This window comes from Uloborus diversus, chromosome 9 (assembly GCF_026930045.1).
Source record: "Uloborus diversus isolate 005 chromosome 9, Udiv.v.3.1, whole genome shotgun sequence".
Taxonomy (NCBI): domain Eukaryota; kingdom Metazoa; phylum Arthropoda; class Arachnida; order Araneae; family Uloboridae; genus Uloborus; species Uloborus diversus.
In genome coordinates, this window is record NC_072739.1 from 18,709,689 (window position 1) to 18,729,372 (window position 19,684).

The 19,684-nt window shown below is 33.6% G+C and overlaps 1 protein-coding gene across 1 annotated transcript; it reads left to right on the forward strand.

Annotated features, from left to right (window-relative positions):
• Positions 1 to 3,663: 3,663 nt before the first annotated feature.
• LOC129229791 (zinc finger protein 26-like) lies at positions 3,664 to 18,743 on the forward strand. The gene is made up of 3 exons (XM_054864165.1): positions 3,664 to 5,432; positions 13,130 to 13,329; positions 17,279 to 18,743. The coding sequence occupies exons 1-3, from the start codon at positions 3,664 to 3,666 to the stop codon at positions 18,187 to 18,189; spliced, it is 2,880 nt and encodes a 959-aa protein (XP_054720140.1). The 3' UTR covers positions 18,190 to 18,743.
• The last annotated feature ends 941 nt before the right edge of the window (positions 18,744 to 19,684 follow it).

Sequence of the window (19,684 nt, forward strand, 5' to 3'; positions counted from 1 at the left end):
CTGTGCATAGCATTGGCATATCCATCTATATCATTGGTGCCTAACCTTTTTCTGCCTGGGGATCACACCTTTTATATTTTAATCATTTCTGCAGGCCAGAACGCAAATAAAATTCCAAAATACAGTAGAGTCTCGACTTATGCGAGGGATGCATTCCAAGAATCCTCGCTTAAAGTAAATTTCGCGTTGTGGAAAAGGGTATGTGTAAAAACTTTTATACAGATACTAATTATTTTAGACACTTGTAAACACCCCCTCAACTGTTAAAAACCATTTCTTAACTATACATTACTGCTTCATACATAAAGAGAACTGAATGTTTACTTATACAGTGAAGCACCGTTTATACGTTTTTGAAGGGACTGTATAAAAAAAGCGTACAAATGAAAAAACGTATAATAGGTATAGGTTAATGTGTGTTAGACTTTGCAGGGACCAATTTTAAAAACGTATAATTGATAAAAAGGTATAAAAGAGAAACGTATAAACAGTGCTTCACTGTATTTTCAAAAAAGAAAAACCTGTTCAACATTAAATACTGCTTTGATGCACAAAATCAATGGGAAAGAAAGATGTAAAATAAACCAGTATACTGTGCATACAGTAAAAAAAGCAAATGCACTATAGTTTTACTGTACAGCAGATCCAGTAATGATATTTGTAACTTAAAAATGTGAAGATGATGATGATTTATGCTGTGTGATCAAACTGTTATTCTAATATATTTTTAAACAGTTGCTTCAATAATTCTTTTATAACGTTTCCATCTATGGCAGCACCCCTTTTCCTGGTTTCTTAAATTCACAATACAAGAGCAGCTTCCATTTTCATAAAATTTTGCATTTTACTAAGATATTACTCGATAAACTTTTACACTCTTCCTTTTCTTGACTTGTAATTGTATGTATGGAATAGGGGAGATTCACTCAACCTAATTGTCGTGCTACCTTCGATGCATTTTGTAATTGAGATTCAGCTTTTCAAGAAGCTTCAACTTTCTTTTAATTGTCTAAAACTGTCTCTTTTTTTTTCTTTTTTTTTCCATCTTCACAGACTTTAGATGAAACAGCTCTTAGGTGTTATTTCATTTCATCAAGTTTCTCATTTAGAATGATAAAAATAAAAGCGAAATAAGGAGTAGTTATTTGTATAAGCGATGTTTAGACTCCGCACTCAGTGGTGTGAAAAGGATGAAGCGGGAAAAAAAATTAGTAGCCAATTACAGAGCCAATACTTACACACCACAGTTCCCCACCGAAAATTTTCGCGTTGCGAGTGAGAAATTCGCATTAGGCCTAAAATACTTTACTCGTGAAAAGATCATGTTATAGCCATTCTGCGTTAGTCAGATCGCGTTGTGTAGCAGGAGTAGACTGTATTTCATTTGTTTCAAAATAATGTATGGAAAAACAAAGAAAATTACAACAAGTGCTGTTATCATTACTTAATTTTTTTTTAAATTAAATGCATCATATGTCTAGATTGGGGCTGAAAAATTATTTTGTTCAAATTTTGCTGTATTGGTACTTGTTATGGGACACTTTGTTTAGATATTTTGCTTCGTTTGAATATTTTGCTGTATTGGTATATGAAAACTGTTTCATACTGGAGCATAAAAGAAATATTTTATCTATTTGTTCAGTGCTGAGTGCTGAAAAATTAAATTAAATTTCTCATTCTTACTACGGAAAAAGGAAAAACTGAAATTTTAGTACGCGTTCTTAATAGAAAAGCAAAGCACCATACTACATCTCCATTCTCTGTACCCTATAGTGCCGTTTCTGTTCTTACGAACATTGAAGGGTTCTGAGCACTTAAACATAAACGTGTTTTAAGTGCTGCTCAAAATTTTTTAGAAATTTCTTAAATAGAATATTTTTAAAAATTTCTAAATACCTCATCTGTTATCTCTGTTGAAGCGTTGTTTACGCTCAGAATCACACGGCCAATAGATAGCTCAAAGATGTTGAATAAAAAATTTTTGCCTTATATTGCCAATCATTTACAAAATTGTCTTCCAGGGTGCTTAAGGGGCATTGAAGCAAGTAAAGGTAGTTAAAAATGACATTTTCTGCAGAAAACTGAAACTTCTGCACTAACTCATCTTCTAACTAATGATGTAGTTCTGCAGAAATTCTGCTGATTTCTTCAAATTCGAAGTAAATCTAAAGTTCCTGCTAATGATGCTTGAAACTTGACATTTAATAAGAGTTGTAATTTGTAAAAATTTTAGATTAACTTCTAATTTGAAGATATCTGCAGAATTTCTGCAAAATTACGTCTTTAGTTAGAAAATATTCGCGGAACACCTGCAGAGTTAATGCACAAATCTCTAAAATTTCTGCAGGAAGTTCATCTGGGTTTGGCCCTTTGTATTTGGTTCTGCAGTTCAGGCATCTGTCCTGCGACATACATTGCAAACTTGGGCCTTCGGCTTTTACAAGTGCACGAAACTTTTATTGAAATGATGTGATTCATTCTTGCAACGGAAATTTAAATTAATGCTGCTGTTGCAATTTTGGCGCAGTTTAAAACTGCATCAGGGTTCTCGTGCAGTTTAAATTGCTGACACGTGTTTTGGGGTTTCAAGTTAGAAAGCTTATGGATATCCAGTCTGCCAAATGGCGAATGACTTTACTTGTATCCAATGATTTTGATGAATGTTGAGTCATATTTAAAGATGACCATATGTCCTGTTTTGAGTGGAACAATCCTGTTTTCTTGCAGTATGTCCTGTTGTCCATGTATATTGTTCCAAAACTTTTTGTGAACTTCAAGTTTTTTGTATTGTAACAAGTTAATAATTTTGGATGGGTAGGCCTGACATATCTACAGGGCTCTCTTGAATTGCTCAAGAAAGTGCTGAGTTACGCATCATCTGTGGCCATTGTATAAACAAGTGGTATTCAATCTTTGTTTCACTTAGTTCAAACATGATATTTATTTAGCACAAACAAGAAATCTAAACTTTAATAAAAATTTAATCAGGCTGTAAATTTTTTAATTTTTGACTTTGTTTTTGAATTTGTTGAAAGAAAAAGTCCTTTCCTAATCTTTTAGACTATTTGTTAGCATTCATAAGCTAGGAGAGAGGGTAGGCCGTGCTTCATGGGTTTATTGATAAATCAAAAACTGGTTATAAATATAGATAACTGATTGACTGCAAAACTTTTAAAACCATCTCACAAAAAATTAGAAGTTATAATGGCTCAAAATTAAAGATAAAATTAAACAAGATTGTACAGAAGTTGAATAGATGTTAAAGTAAGCTGTTAAGCTTCTTATTTTGCATTGCCACTAACAACAGTGTGGGATTTATAGTTTATTTCAACATAACATTTTAAACATTAATATATGAATCAATAGTGCATTATGCATGTTTAATTTTTCTTTCTTTTTTTTTTTTTTTGCTGCTTCTACAGCAAGTTTGTGCTCCTTCTGCGACTTGAGCTACAGACTACTTTGCTAACAGAAATTCACATTTCTTTTAAATGTAGTTTTCAAAAAACATTGATTAAAAGTGGCAATGTTTGCTGTGAATTCCATTTGTTGTTATTGATGTGTAAATATCATTTAATAGACTATGAAACATGTTGCAGCATTTATTTTCCTTACTAACTGTTATTTTTATTTTATTTTTAGGCATGGATTATTAAATGAAATATGGAAGCTAAAGGTTCTGAAAGACGTTACAACACTAGATTTCGAGGAGTTCCTAGATCCATCTTTACATATTCAAGAAAGAAATCTAGTTCAAAATCAAATGAGGAAGTCCAGTCACGTTCAGATCTTCGAAATGATTTTATTTACACAAAATTGGGTAAAAAGCCTGCTACTTATAGCAGAGATGATTCCATTGCTCCTCCTAAAGTCAAAATCAAGTTGGAAACAGTATCAAATGCAGTTAAACAGGAAAAGGAGACGACAGAAGAAGAACCAATTGCGAATCTTATCCCAAATGGCACCCACAAACCCTCTGTTAAAATTAATAACTCACGTGAGAGCAACCCCGAAATTAACAGTTCAATGCCTATCAAAATTGAAGTCAGTAAGTCCCCTGATCTCAGCATTGAAGTTAACAACTCGCCTGTCATCAAAACTGAAGTTAATGAGGAGTCGTCTCCTGAATTGTCCCCTAAATCGGGAAAAGAAATTGATGGAGTCTTTTTTGAAAAGAGCTCTGATGCTGATGATATTCATTCCACATTCAATAATGGCACAAAATCACCATGGATCATGTCCAAGGAGAAACTCAGTTGGAATAACTCCAACGTTGCAAGCTATAATCCCAAAACCAAAATGTTTCGTTGTGTAGTTTGCCATGCCGTTGGCTTTATGTCGAGGATCGGGGAACACTACTTGGGTACTCATTGCAATGCTAAAGTTTTTCATTGTCCGCAGTGCTCTTATTGCAGTGCTTGGTGGCGTTGCGTACGTAATCATATGAGCAAAAATCATGGAGTCTCGAATGCTCCGGCTTCGATGTGGAAAAATCAGCCGCTTTTAGACGAAATAATGCAAATTTTACAAAATTTGAAGTATAGTGTAGACTGTGAAGACAGAGTGGAAAGAGTTGCTGAGAACTGTGGTAAACGGTACATTTGTCCTAAATGTCCGTATGCTACAGATCGACGAGATCTTTATAATCGACATGAAAATATTCATCGCGAAGAAAAGCCATTTCAGTGTTATATTTGTTATAAATTGTTTAATCGTGCCGACCATGTAAAGAAACATTTTTGTCGCATCCATAAAGAGTTCAATTACGATATCAATTTAATTCGACGCTTGCCTTCAAAAAGGAGCCGAATACCCATAAGTCCTTCTCTAAATGGTGGAAGTTCTAGCTTAAGCCAAGAAATGAATTCATCATACAGTGATATGATTACTAAATCTTCAGCACATGTACCGGTGACACAATCTCAATTGTTAAATTGTTTAACGGGCTCGCCTACAATGGTGAGACTGAGCCGTGAGGTTGATCAAATACCTGAAAAGGAAGTTAATTTGTATGAGACGAAAAATGATAACACTTTCAACAAATCGCACAGCAATTTATTAACTTTTCTGACACAGAATGCTTTTTCGCCAAAACCCATACACAAGTCAGGTCCGGTGCGTAATCCAGAACCCCCGAAAGACATTCTCCAAGAAGCCCTCATGAAACCTCTAGGCTTTTCATCACTTCAAAGCACTACACCAAAGAAGTTTAACTGTGCATATTGTCCATGGACTGGCCCGAATGCATGGGCCTTGCGCATACACACCTCAATGCATTATAAAACATTTTGTGTTCTTTGTAACTTCAAATCTAGCGAAGCTAGTGACTTGGAAAATCACATGTGGGAATGCCACAAGAAGAAGACATGTAGCAAATGCAATTTCCTTGCTGATAGTGTAGGAGCTTTAGATACCCATATGAAAGAAGCTCAGTAAGTACTTTTTTTTTCTCCTTTTTCTGTTCCTTTTAAATGCCTGATTAATTATTTGAGTAAAATCTTTGCAAGCTTGCCATCAAGTTTAATGATGTGATAGCAATAACTTTGTTACGAAATTTTACGGATCAGACGTAAAAATTATTTCTAGTTTTTTCTCTTAGTCCCAATTTTTTACGCCTTTCAAAATTCAATTGCATCTACCTCTGTAAAATTATTCCGTTATGGTTTGCTATTTGATTCTACCACATCAGTGGCACACACAGGAATTTTGCACGGGGAGGGTCCAGAGTTAAAAATTCTGTTTTCATATCATACCTCAATATGCCGTCAAGCATATGCACTTGATTTTATTGAGTCTCGTGAACAAAAAACAGTAACAAATTAGCTATTGAATAAAAAATTACTACTAATTAATAAAACTACAGGAATAACAGAAACTTAATTAAATTACAGGAAAGAAAAAAAAAATATATGCCTTTACTTTTAGCATTATTCAAAAATGAAAATAGCGGAGCAAATTCAAGTATAAGAAGCACTAAGTCTGAAGACGAAGAAAAACCTCATTTTAATCTGTAATTAACAAAACAGATTGAACATGATTATTACACTATTCATTTAGTCTGCCTCTATGGGCTTAAAAAAATATCATAGAATAAAATCTAGTTTTCTAGTTCATTTTCTGATTTTATTTATACCTTCCTCAGTGTGTGATGGTGACATTGCTTGAATTCAGCAGCACAAGAACACATCAAACATTCATGTATGTATAATGAGTACGTTTTTAATCTTCTGAAAGGGGTCGAGAAAGATCTCTCGCCTGTGCAATTTGTTGTAGGAAAAGTGCACATTTTTAAAAATATCTTTTGACAAGAGGATTTTATTTTTCTACTTTTTGAACTGAAACTAGTGTATCTTTGTTTTTAAATATTTTATGTTTAAATACAATAGACCATCGTTTTACGCGAGGGTTATGCTCCACAGAAATGTCACGTAAATTGAGACCTAATATTAATGTTAAAATAGGGGTTTGGTTCCGTAGATAACGAAATACTTCATTCTAGTGATGACTAATTGTACAATAAGTTTAATGTGTAGTTATATCGACTTTTATGCACAACATGCATAAAGAAAGCATAAATTAATTTTGTGTTCTATTTATAAAGAGGAGCTGGCTTTGATTGTCTTTTGGCAGTCATTAAGAATTTTTCTCTGTAATTCTTTGCAGAGCATTAAAGTATCCATGATCACTTGCGTCATTTCCATGATAGAATCTTCCTCCACTAACAAATCAGAGAAATCATTTCTATTGTCCAGGAATGGCTCAAAATTTTCAAAGTGAACGTCTTTGGTTTTGGTTTCACGGAAGTCGGTATCCTCGTTGGTTTTGGCCTCATCTGTCACTCCTAAAAGCTCTTCTTCCAGTGAGTTCCGAACTGTGTGAGTTTATAATAACTTTACTTCTGGAAAGAGCTCTGGACCAATCGCATAAAATGTCTCCAGTGGCCCAAGCTCGATTTCTAGCACGCCAAAATGCAGTTGATTACGCATAATCTGCAATCTTTAGGAGTTTGGATTTTGAAAGAGGGGAAAATTTTATCTGTTTGCATTGCCGCATGCACGTAAAACAAAACTCATCAGCGTAAAATAAAATAAAGGTGTCAAATTTTAAACCGCGTATAATTGAAACCGCGTAAAATAACCCCGTATAAACGAGGGTCTACTGTACATATAATCATAATCAATCAAGAAAAAAATGCAAGAGCTATGGGAGGGGTTCAGATGCCCTGGACCCCTCTCTCTTGTGCGTGCCACTGTACCGCATGGATTTCCTTAATTTTGTACTTCATTTTTAATTTTTCTAATACATATTCCATAGAACTTGTGCAATCACCCATGCGCTCTTGGAAATTTGAATCCAGTTGTAGAGTTCAATCAAACTAGATTATTCATTTTGTATGAAAATTGATTAAAGACAGTTCAGATGGCCATGGAATGTCAATGTTATAGAATTTAGATGGTAAAATTAGGCATAAGTCGGTAAATGTTGCTAGTTACTTAAATTCAGGATTTTTTTCATTATTTTAAAACTTTGTTGATCATATTAGTTAATTTAAATGTTAAGTGTATGTTAGCTTATTAACCCTTTGCACTAATATTTTTTCATCATTCTTAATTTTGTTTGTCCTTAATTAAACTGGAGCAAATTTTCGAAGTTTTACTGATACCCCTTGCCAAAAGTTGTCATTCAATGATCTGTTGATGTTTTGTCTTACAAATCTTACTACTACAGTCAAACCCCGCTATAACGAACCCTCAACGGACCGACTTGAGAGAGCGCTATAACCGGGGGTTCGCTACATCCGATTTTCCAAAAAATAGTCAAAATTCAGTAATATTTTACAATAATAATCATCATAATTGCACAATGACTTAATTAGTAGTTAGGGTAGTAAAATTAAGTTTTAGAAATAACTAGTAACTATATTTTACTCAATAATAAGTAAATTAAAATTTTACTTTTTTTTATTTATCAGTAGCATGGAAGAAAGACGTTATTTTCGGTTGAAAACTTTTGGATTTTATATACATATCAATTTTTTTCTCAACTACTGCAAAAGAATCCACAATATGTTTGTCAATGTTTTCAGTCGCAAAAAAATTGTTCAAAATATTTACAGCTGCTTTTGCAGCAGAAATGGACCCAAGATTTTTTGTTTGATTTATAAACTAGAGAGAGTTTCTTCACGTTCTTAAAGCACCTGGGTTTATTCGATTTTCCAATAACCATCAACTTTCGTTTTTCAGAGCCAGTCATGTTAGCACAAATAAGTGGTTATCCGTGTGTTGGAGTGTTTTCCGCCGACACATTTTTCACCTTTTAACTTCAGTGTTTGATTTGGAGTCAGCTTATAAAATAAGCCCGCTTCGTCGGCGTTAAAAATATCCTTTTCGTCGTAATTTCGAATGATGTCCGGCCACACATTTTGCATCCAATCCTTCACATCAGAAGAGCACACACTTGCAGCTTCACCCTCAACTTTTCCACTCGTTATGTTGTGCCGTTTCTTGAATCTATCCAACCACCCGTTGAAACAGACAAACCCTTTTTCATTAGAATGTTCGGCAAATTCATTTGCCTTTGCCTGCAGAATGGCTCCCGTTATCAGTACATTTCTGTTCCTCTGCAGAGTGAACCACTTAAATAACGCTTCTTCTACATTTTCCCTTACTGCTTTTCGCATTTTTTTACAGACGTTTATGTTTGTTTCATAGGCAGAAACAATTGCATCACAGTTCTGCCAAATAGTGGCTACAGTAGATTTTGAGAGCGAAAATTTTTTGCAAAGTAAGGATTAGGTTTCGCCACTTTCTAAATTGCGAATTAATTGCACATTTTCTTCAACAGAAAATGCTTTGCCTTTATTTCGCCTGGCCATGATGATTTCTACCTAGTTCACACGATTATCCGCAGTGGAAATTAAACTAAAAATCGGAGCAAACGCACGAGTGACCAATAATCTCGTCCTCTGACTAAAACCAGTTGAGAAAATTGAGGGAGCTTGAAAATCGGCTCGCCCCCCCCCCCCCCCCCTCCTGAAGAAGCAGCTGCTCTTGCAAGGAACAATAAATGAGGAATGTGGTTTGGACTAGAGTTGAGAATTGTAGAAGATGGAGTTTGCTGAGAGAACAATTGCTAATGAATTTCATTGGGGCATGTGCAAAGAAGAACTTGAAAAATCAGACATTTTAGGATCGTTATAGCCGATTTTTTCGTGTTTCTGGGTCGTTATAAGCATATGGAATTGTATTAATGACATAGGGCTTCAGTTGGGACCAATTAAAAGGTTCGCTACAACCGGGAGATCGCTATATCCCGGGTTCGCTGTAGAGGGGTTTGACTGTATTATATATGTGGAAGTTTGTCTGTATGGATGGATGTTTGTTACTCTTTCACGCAAAAACTACTGAATGCATTTTGATGAAACTTTACAATAATATAGCTTATGCATCAGAATAACACATAGGGTAGTTTTCATCCCGTTATGGGGGGCAAAACCCCCCTATAGGGGAGCAATAAAACACAATTTTCGTATAAATTCTCTAATATGGGGATGAAAAAATGCTTGCACAAATTAACATTATATGTCCATTGAAAGCTCTAATTTTTCTGCTGAAGATGGCACCTGTTTGAAATTTCTAAGTAGAATAAAAAACGAGTTATTAGCTTTTTTTAGTTCCATGTTCGAAGGCTTTCCTCAACTCAAAACAGTATTTAGTGTATCATCTCAACTCCCCGTCGATAGCGACAATTGTTGTATTGTTGACTATTTTTGCTTTTCGTATGACTATTTGATGCTTTTCGCAAGTTAAATCTTAAAGTACGATTTTTGAGCAAGATTGGCAAATATTTGGCTGATTATTTTCCAGTTTAACGCAACTTTGAGGCAATTAATGGGGGTTTTTTTTAGTTATTTGAGTTGACTGGGTATTTGATCATCCAGCAGGATTCTGGCCAAACTTTTTTTGCGGAATCATTTCAACAGCTAAGGCATTTGGCAATTTTTTCAATTGTTGCTGTTTTTAAAGCTAAAGACTCCGCAATACTGTTTCTCGGGTTACACCATGCAACCAAAATATCGTCATTTCTTTAATATTTCTTTCTTTAAATCATTTGTTAACATGTAAAATAATACGCCAACTAAATTAAGCAAATCCATAAACAGCACGAATTTGCACACAATTTCAAACAATTGCCAAATTTTACTACTTATTTTGGAAAGAATTCGGGTAGCATTTTATGGTCACCAGAATTTAGGCACTCAGTATTGAGGTTGTTTCGTTCAGTCAAAAGTAGATAAAATAACAAAAAAAAAAAGAAAAACATGGACCCAGAAAATACTTTTATTTTCCCAACAGTTATTTAATTAATTTTTTTAAATGTCCGATTTTGAAAACAATTCATGGTCTTTATGACGTTACAAATGATGCTCTTTGGCGCATCTTTCTATCACATTTCCACGTTATGATAATCAAGAAGCGAATTAAAATTGCGCTCTACGCTTGCTATCAACCATATCGTTGCCAATACACGTGAGTAAAAGATGCGAATTAAATATTTTATTCTGTGAATAGCAACACTGAATGGCATTTCATCATTTGTGATGTCATCAGGAGAAGTATAAACAATGAAAGCATACCGATTTAAGTAATTTTTTAAAAATATTAAACTTCAACAAATTATTTAAAAAATGGTCAGATCCTATGTTTTTAAGCTTGCTCTTTCAGAAAAAAATACTTTTAAAATTTTGGACAGGACCCCTTTGGCGACACTATCTCTTCGATGAAAATTAGTAACACAGTTTTACAAAGTAGGGAGGGGGAGCCTTATCCAAGGTATCTCAAAACGATTACCGCAAATTTGGTAACATTTTAAATCGCAGTAAGGGATTACAGGCGGCTACATTTGTTTAAAGTTTGTGCTTCAATAGCAACATAGAGAAGAGTTTAGAATATGTTCAAAAAAAAAAATAAATAAATAAATCTTTTTAAACAAGTGAAGTTTAATTCCATATCTTGGGAATTCCTCAAATTTGTATATGCTTAAATGTCGTTTTTTCGTTTCTAAAAGTTTCTAAAAAAATTTTCTTCATACTTATTGCCATTTTACTTTTATGGGTAAGGAAGAAGCTGGATTTTTAATCACATGAAAGCGGTGTGTTTTGAGTTATTTCAGGTTGCAAAAGAAAATAACTAAAAGTAGCAATATTGTTTCTCATAATTATTACAGACCCAGGCAACACCAGGTATTTTTGCTATGTATAATATTCTGGTAACTAAAAAAAGAAAGTTATTAAATAGAGTCTGCCCCCTACCCCCAGTTACCTTTGTAAAAGATTCATTTTTCGCCAGGAACGGCCAAAATACATGCAAAAAATTTTCTTTATAGCATCTTCTGTGCAGACGTTTGTCACCATAAGGCTTTTAAACGGCTGGACCGATTTTGATCAAATTTTTTGTGCGTAATTAAGTTGTGGCGAGCATGGTTTTGAAGCGCGATGGATTGAATCAAAAGCGTTTTTGTTAATTAATTAATTTAAAGATTGGATGGTTATGTCTCCCAAACGATTAATATTTATTTTAACCTATTGTTGAGCGAGAACTGAAATAAATATCTAACCCGTTGCCAAAGGACAATAAGAAAGCGAGCTCTGCTTTTGTAATGAAATTTCCTACTGTAATATGTCAATTGAGAATAGATAAAACGTAGAGAAAGAGTGAAGCCTTCATTTCTTGAAAGCAACGATTTTAGGTCCCGAGATATATTTGAAAGTAAAGTACTGGAAGGTTCACATAAAACGTGTGTTCTGTCGTCGTAATTGAACTATATGACCAGATTGGTGTTTTAGGTTTTCCTAACCAAATGATCAGAAAGTATCGTACCTAGCAACATGTATTTCTCAGCTCAAATCCATCTGAGTTTTGGCACCAATGTCAAGAATACTTTAAGGATTATCGAACTAATCAGTACATTATTAAAGGAAAAGATGATGGAATTTAAAGACGAAACAAATTTAATTTTCGTCCTGATAAATTACAACAGGGTAGTTATGTACACAAAATGTCTTCCACATTTGAAGTGTTTTTTGTTGATCCTAATTTTTTTCAATGTTGTTAGTATCATTTCATCCCTTATGTCAAGTTTCTCTATTCGCTGCTTTCCAACTTTTAACGTTTTACCTAAATAATACCAAACTTGATTTTGCTCATTTTCTAAAACAATTTGCTCATTATATTTCTTTCAAAACCAGAGCATGATTTAAACTATATTTTGTAGCTTTGTTCTGTACCGTCTACTGAAAAATGTACGAGAAAAAAGATAAATGTGTTAAAGGCATTTCATTTCATATCCTGTGCTTGAGAAAATGCGACTCCAAACTGTATTGCTCATTGTTAAATGAAATGTGGATTTTTATTAACATTAGATGAGGATTTTGTTCAAGACATTATTGCATTGCATATGAATATTGATGCTTTTTTCAAATATTGAAGAATTTAGGGATTGTGATGCAAAATTTTATTACCTCGGTAGTTCCAGAAATAATCAGAGTTAGTAGATTCATCAGATAGTGCAAGTGAACACTCAGAAGTCGAATTCAGAACTGCATTTTCGCTTGATGCTGCTATTGAAAGGATTTTAAAATCCTTGCTATAGTCCTTATTATTATATATCCTTTCAAAGTAATTGGGAGGGCTCTTTCTGCAAGACAACAACAAAAAACCTATCAGGCAGGCAAAAATTTTAAACCCAGTTATTTTTTAAGTATTATATCTAATCTTGTCAGTTTGTGCAGGAAATTTATTTTATATAATAAATGTGTTGGAAAGTATTTTTACTGTGTAAATGTACCGCCATTCAAATTATTGCATAGTATTTTGTTTGATGCAAATTCGGTTGACCCCAGTATAACATTTTCCCACATATTACATTAGTTGCTAGTTCTCATCAGTTCCATGAAAACTGTTAAATCAGGTTTCTTCTGTATTGTAAGTTTCGGCTTTATTTCCTTTTTTGTATTTGTCATCATTTCTTAAAATAGATTGGAGGCTGCTTGCTTAAACCAAAATTGGGTTGAAATTCATATGTAATTTGTCATTTAATTAATTGTGGCTATTTTCTGTTTCAATTTTAGTGGACAAAAGCCTCAGTTTTCATGTCGACATTGCTCCCAATCATTCGAAGTGCGGTCCGACATGGAAGCTCATTGCATCTTCATTCATAATCAAGTTCTGCAAGAGTGTAAGAAAAATGGTTGTGATTTTTGTACCACTGATCCCGATATTCTGGGAACTCATAAAAAAGAAAACCATAGCTCACCTTCTACATCTACAAGTGAGTATTTTGTGATTTATGCATTTCTGACCTGTCTAATTTATTGATAAATCATAATTGTGCAGAATAAGAGTTATGACAAATGCTTCATTTTTTCCTTAATGATGCAATTTGCATAGTAACCAAACATAATAAAATGTTAAGTGAGTCATTCTATCGTGACGAACGTAACATTCAGACTCTCTTTCTTTGCATAACCAGAGTTTTTAATGTTTAATAATCATTTACTTGTGATTTTTCTGAACTTGATGAAAGAATAAAACTTCTGTGTAATACTTCATACAAGAAAACACAGTATAAATCACTTATTTTGGTTTTTGAAACTAAATTACTACACTGTGACGAACGCAACATTTTTTGCAACCTTGAATTTGCAACATGAAATTCAGCTCTCAATTTCTCTCAAGTTTAGATAAATATCATTGTAAAAATAACATATTGCATTATTTTCATTCCCAAACTTCACTTTTCATGCAGAATAATACTCAATTTTGCACATAATGTAATAGAAATGAATAGAAATTCAAAATATGATGTGACGAATGTAACGGTGAAGCACGCAACTCTGAAGATGGAAAATTTTAGAAATAAACTTGTTTAGTTTTTTAGGTAGGTGCGTACGTGTCCAAATACTAATTAAGGAGCCTGATACTTTGGAAAATTATCACTTCTATCAACAAATTTTCAACTTGAATTAAATGAATGCTTGTTGATTTGCTTTGTGAAAACTTGTTTTTTTTTCTACTCTGTTTTGAAGTTAAACCTTTTATGTGTTGACTTTGAATTTCTGATCCGCAACCTTTTTTTGCGATGGAAGTTACATAGTTGTTTTTTAAATGTTGCCAAAAACAAAGAAAATGGTAGTAATTATAAAGTTAGTTTTTTAAATGAATTTAAAAAATTAATTTTAATGCTAAACTTCAGCAAGCATATATTTATAGATTTTTGGCATTATAAACTTTTCAAATAATGTAGGTTTTTGAAGATTTCTTTGATTCAAGTCAAGTGATCAGTTTAAAAGTGTAATCCACATTGCTAAGGTTTAGTCTTGAGTTTTGTTTAGTAACTTTTATTACAAAACTAACTTTTTAACTACTATTATTTTTCAGTTTTTGGCAACAGGATTTTGAGTAATGCTTAGCTTTTTCGTTGTTTATAATATATTTTGTTCATCAAAATATACCATTCTGTTGTGAATGTGGCTAAGTCAGGCGCAGAAGCTTGGCTGAGAGAAAACCTGCAGGTGAAGTAACACAAGATAAAAGTTTCACCACTATTGTGGGTCTTTTCGACACACATTTGTTTTTTATCACGCACAAGCAGAATATCTTTTCCGAGATAACTACCACTAACTACCAAGAACTGTAATTTTCTTTTCCAAAAAAAAAAAAACTTAATTGTAAAGATTGTTTTGCCAGGGGGGGGGGAGGCCTCTTTAATGAAATGTTTTGACTTAAATTTTTGCCACAGTAATTTCATTATTATTTAGCAAGATAACATATAAGAGCCTATTTGTTCATGGACTATTTGGAAGAGAATGTTTTTTAAGTCTTTCCACAAACTTGGCATGTTGTAAAGGCAAGGTTACATGGGTTTACAACTCTATTCAAAATTATCTTGCTATAGCTTCCCTGTGATTGATTCTCTTCTCCTGCATTCTCATTTTTGATCCCTCAGTCTTTTTTTTTTCCTTGATTTTCTTATCTTTGTTTTTACGTTGCGGTAGTAATATTTGCATACGCTCTGCTGATTTTTTCCTTGTTATTTTCATCTTTGTGTACCTGCTATTCTTGCTCTGCTTTAACTCTTTTTGAGGCTGTTTTTTTCCGTAGCATACTACCCATGAAAAATCCTCAAATAAGTGCTAAAAAATAGTCATTTCTTGTCCAAATTACAAAATATTATATGATGACATGAAAAAAATTATATTATTTTAAACTATAAATTTCATCTGTTTCTTATTGAACTAAACGTTCAAATATTTCCAAAAATTGTAAGTATCAAATTTTTATTTGAATCTGTTGAAAGTTAAGGCCTTTATTTACGATGTTTAGGTTTTCTTTTCAAAAGAAGGTTGGTTATAAAATTTCTGCATATGCTGCACCTAAATATTGCACAGTTAATAACATTCCTTTGAGTTATGAATGGAATTGAAATTAATTGTCTTGGTAGTGTTGTGAATTGCCTTTCATAACTCTAATAATTGTTACACGAGGAAGTTTTTATGTAATAGAGTTATTGTTATTTTTTTTTTTTTTGAATGAACATTTCAAAGAAAAATATTATCAAATACTCATTAATTAAAGCTTATTTATATTTATATTTTTGCATTACGAATATTACAGTAAATGATAAGATTACACTCCTTTAGCTTTAGCATACTTTTGGACAGTTTAAGACTAGGACTCAACCAATGCAACGGCCAGGCTGAAGCATCTTCAATGGTTCGAAAATTTAGCCATCGGCATCGGCAACTGATGCTAACTTGGATCAGCCTTAAAAAACATCTAAATGCCGATATATCACCGATGTTTTTCGGAAAAAAAAAGAAAAAAGAATCTTAACTTGTATTTACCCAATCCCATGCTTTTTCCGGCATGCTGGTTAATGCGGGATAATATGGTAATATAATATTGTTCCTAGATAGTTTTTAGTTGTTGCACATCTAATTCACACTTCATTATAAAATTGGTTGCAATTGAAACCATTGAGCTGAAAATTACTATAGCATAGCCAGAGCTAAGGCAGAGTTGGAAGCAATTTGAAATATTGATCTATAACTCAGCTGTTCTGTATTTCTTACAGAACCACCAATGTTTTAATTTAGCATTGTGTTCATCTAATTGTGTAAAACACAACATTTTATGGTCTCTTATACCACTTAAAACAATATATTTTTATAAAGTGTAACTTAGCTGTTCTGTACAACTTAGAAAACTACCAATGTTAATTTTGCATGGTTTTCATCTAATAGTGTAAAACACAACATTTTATGTTCTCTTTTCCCACTTAAAACAAAGTATATTATTATAATCAAAGAGAGATAAAAAGAACAAGATGAAAGTTATTTAAAAAATGCAAATACAAAAATACAAATGTGATGACCTGCAACAGGTTCTGGATCCAGCAAAGCTGGTCCTAGTCAATTAACCAAACCTCAGTGAAGGTTTAATAGCCCTCTTAAAGATATCTACCACCTCGCTCCACATAGCTTATTCTGTTGAGCTGTTTCAAGTGCCTTTCAGCTATACTGAAGCAGTACCGTTTTCTCCTTTCCAAATTTGCCTGAGATTAAAAACTTTTTAAACTAAGTACAGTAGACGTTCATTAATCTGGACTATTTAGGAGATCCAAGTCGCCCAAATTAATGAAAGTATAAATCAAACAAAAGAACCTGGTAATTTAAGCCAAGGTGCATAAACTACTGTATGCAGTAAAAATTGTGTTTTGAATTTAAGGGAATAAAATATAAAATTGCATAAGAGGAAATTACAAAAATACAAATATGACCTACATAAAAATATACTATTGCTCTAACTCGCCTTTTATTTATACAGTATGCACATCTAAATGGCTGTCTCAAATATGCTAAGTCTGGATTGATGAGGGTTTACTGTATTTTTTTTAAAAGAAATAGTTGATCAGAGATAGATATAAATTCGTTCTGCAATGGAAACTATTAATTCATTGACTAATTTGATTATGTTTTGTTGAAATAAGGCAGAACTGGTTCTCATAAATAAAGTATTTAAATGGACTTGAGGTTCTATTTTTTTTAAATTAAGATTTGATAATTATATAATGATTAATATTTTAAACAGATACAATTTAAATAAATGAACATTGTATTTCTTCCATGTTTTAGTTGTGCCTGTCTGATCAACCTTTATTATTTTGAATTTTACTCAATTCAATTTTATAAATTCTTCCTATTTTTTTCCCTACAAAGCTCAAGATACGAGTGCCTCTAGAACCCTGTGCCTCTACTGTGGGTGTGATTTTGCCGATCCTGCATCACTCTCTCTGCATGAAGAAGTCTTTCACGAGAATCCTCTCCAGAAAGCAAGCAAGCGCCCTCTCAACCCTTATGGCTGTGCAGTGTGCGGCTATTCCACCCCCAAGCAGCCCATGATGATGGAGCACATGCGGATCCACACCGGCCAATCTCTGCGTTGCCAGGCCGGGGAAGGATGCCTGTTCTCAACGCCATACGATACAGTTCTCAGGGAGCACGTGCTACAGAGTCACAGTAACGACGACGGCATAGTCAGGTGTCCTCACTGTGGCTTCCGATGCAGCACACGCTTTTCGTTCGTCACCCATTACAAGGAGCTCCATCACCCATTCTGTTGCCAGCTTTGCGAGGACATTGAGCACAAGCATTTTGTACAACCCTTCGCCAACTCTTACCTGGAATCTTCCATCAAGGCCATGTTCCCCTTCGCGAAGCAAGTGAACTCGGCCTCGATCGCCGAGATGAAATCTTTGGATGACTCCGGCAGGCGTTCTCGCAAGCAGATGCAACCGCGGAAAGTCTTGGTCCATGAAGAGACCGGCGAAGAACAACCAGTCGCCAAGCGAAACGCAAAACGTTCTAGCTCTAGAAACAGAGAGAGAGATAGATTTATATCTTTGTATTCGAAAAAAGTTAGGAAGATAGCTCAAATGCCTCTTTTAAAGTGTAGGTTTTGTGTCAAATGTCCGATATTTTTTAGGCATAAACGTAACTATTTACTTCATAGACATTGGCATAGTTTGAAAAAACATCAATGTAACAAGTGCATTCAAACATTTTGCCATCGGTACCAGGTGCTTATACATCAGAGAGAACATAACGAAACATTGAATGAAGCCTCTTAGCATAAAACTGTAAATATTTTTTTCCCTAACAATTGATATGTTAGTTTTGAATATTTGGGGATGATATAGCAATGGTTTCTTTTTTTTCTTTGCAGAGCAAACAGCAACAGTGTTTTGTTACTGGAACCAAGTGTGTTCCAGGTTTTGAAATTTTGGTTATATGGTATCTGTGGTGTTAGTCTAAAGCTGGTGGTTGTTATGTTTTATGTTGAAAAATTTATGATGAAGTGCACTGTTAAGTTTCATCGAAAGAACGCCTAATCATGTGCATGTTTGTGTGTTGATGTTTGGCATGTGATAATTTCCAGGATCCTGCTGTTTGCAATTGTGATAATTTTCTGGCCTGGAATAAAAAATGATTAATTTCTCAATTATATAAAAATTATAAAAAATATTGAATTAAAAGATTATAACTGAAATTTGTATTTACACTTATTGTACACTGCCAGCAGAACACTGTTCTGATTGTTGCTGTGATCAGGGGCCGTAATCTTGTTTCACTTAGTGTGATTCACTTCATTTTGTGTAAATGAGCCCTATAGATCACTTGGTAATAAAAGCTAATCTCCGTTTACTTGTCAGTGAAAGTCTGTTCAAGGGCTCTAAGGTCTGAAATAGATTTAAGCCGGCAAAAATTCATCAGCTTAAATCTCTTTTACAGATTTTCCAAGTGAATGGGTATTAAAAATTCATCCTTGCCAAGCTTTCCCCAGATTTTGGACCTTTCTTCTGATTTCTGTTAAAAATCTCCCAAATGTCATAAATCTCAGAGAAAATCCCTTTACTTTGGGCATTTTGGAAAAAAAAAATCCCTGCACAGTTATTTTCGCAAAGATAATCCCTCATTTTATCTGCAATCCAATCCCTTTTTAATGAGATTTGATCACATGTTAATTCAAAATTTAACTTTTATTATTTAGTTTCAATTGTTCTATGTCTGTACAATCTAATTAATTTGCATATGGTTCTACTTTGAGTGATAGTAAAAAAAGTCCCTATTTTTCCCTAAACACCAACGAATGATGCAATCAATATACCGGTTCGTCTTAATCATCCTTGGGATTTTTTTTCTTTGAATGTTGACAGGTATGTTACCAATATTGTTACCAAGTGAACTGTAGCGCTGATTCAGACCAAGTGAATCTTACGGAGTAAAGTAAGGTTAGGGCTCTATCAATGCTTGCTTAAAAGCAATTAGAGTGGTAAACCGGTGAAAAAAAATTGAGACTGGGGAAAAAAAGATTGTTAGTACTTTTAACATTTGAATTAATGTTGGAAGTTCATATTGCCAGTTTTGAGAATCTGTAGTTTGTTGTATTAAATTGGGAGTTTTCTTTCTTTTTTTTTTAAATGGTCATTGATTTTTTTTTTACCAGAGACTAGGATTATAATACACTAGCAAATGCATCAGTTCCTCTAACATTGCTCATGTTTTGTGTTTTACAAGACACTTGGTAGTATGAGAGAAAAACCATATCAGATTTCTTGTGTCTGC

Coding starts and splice junctions, on each gene's coding strand:
- LOC129229791 (XM_054864165.1), top strand. CDS start 3,664: ATGGAAGCTAAAGGTTCTGAAAGACGTTACAACACTAGATTTCGAGGA. Junction 5,433..13,129: donor ACCCATATGAAAGAAGCTCA/GTAAGTACTTTT, acceptor TTTCAATTTTAG/TGGACAAAAGCCTCAGTTTT. Junction 13,330..17,278: donor CTCACCTTCTACATCTACAA/GTGAGTATTTTG, acceptor TTCCCTACAAAG/CTCAAGATACGAGTGCCTCT.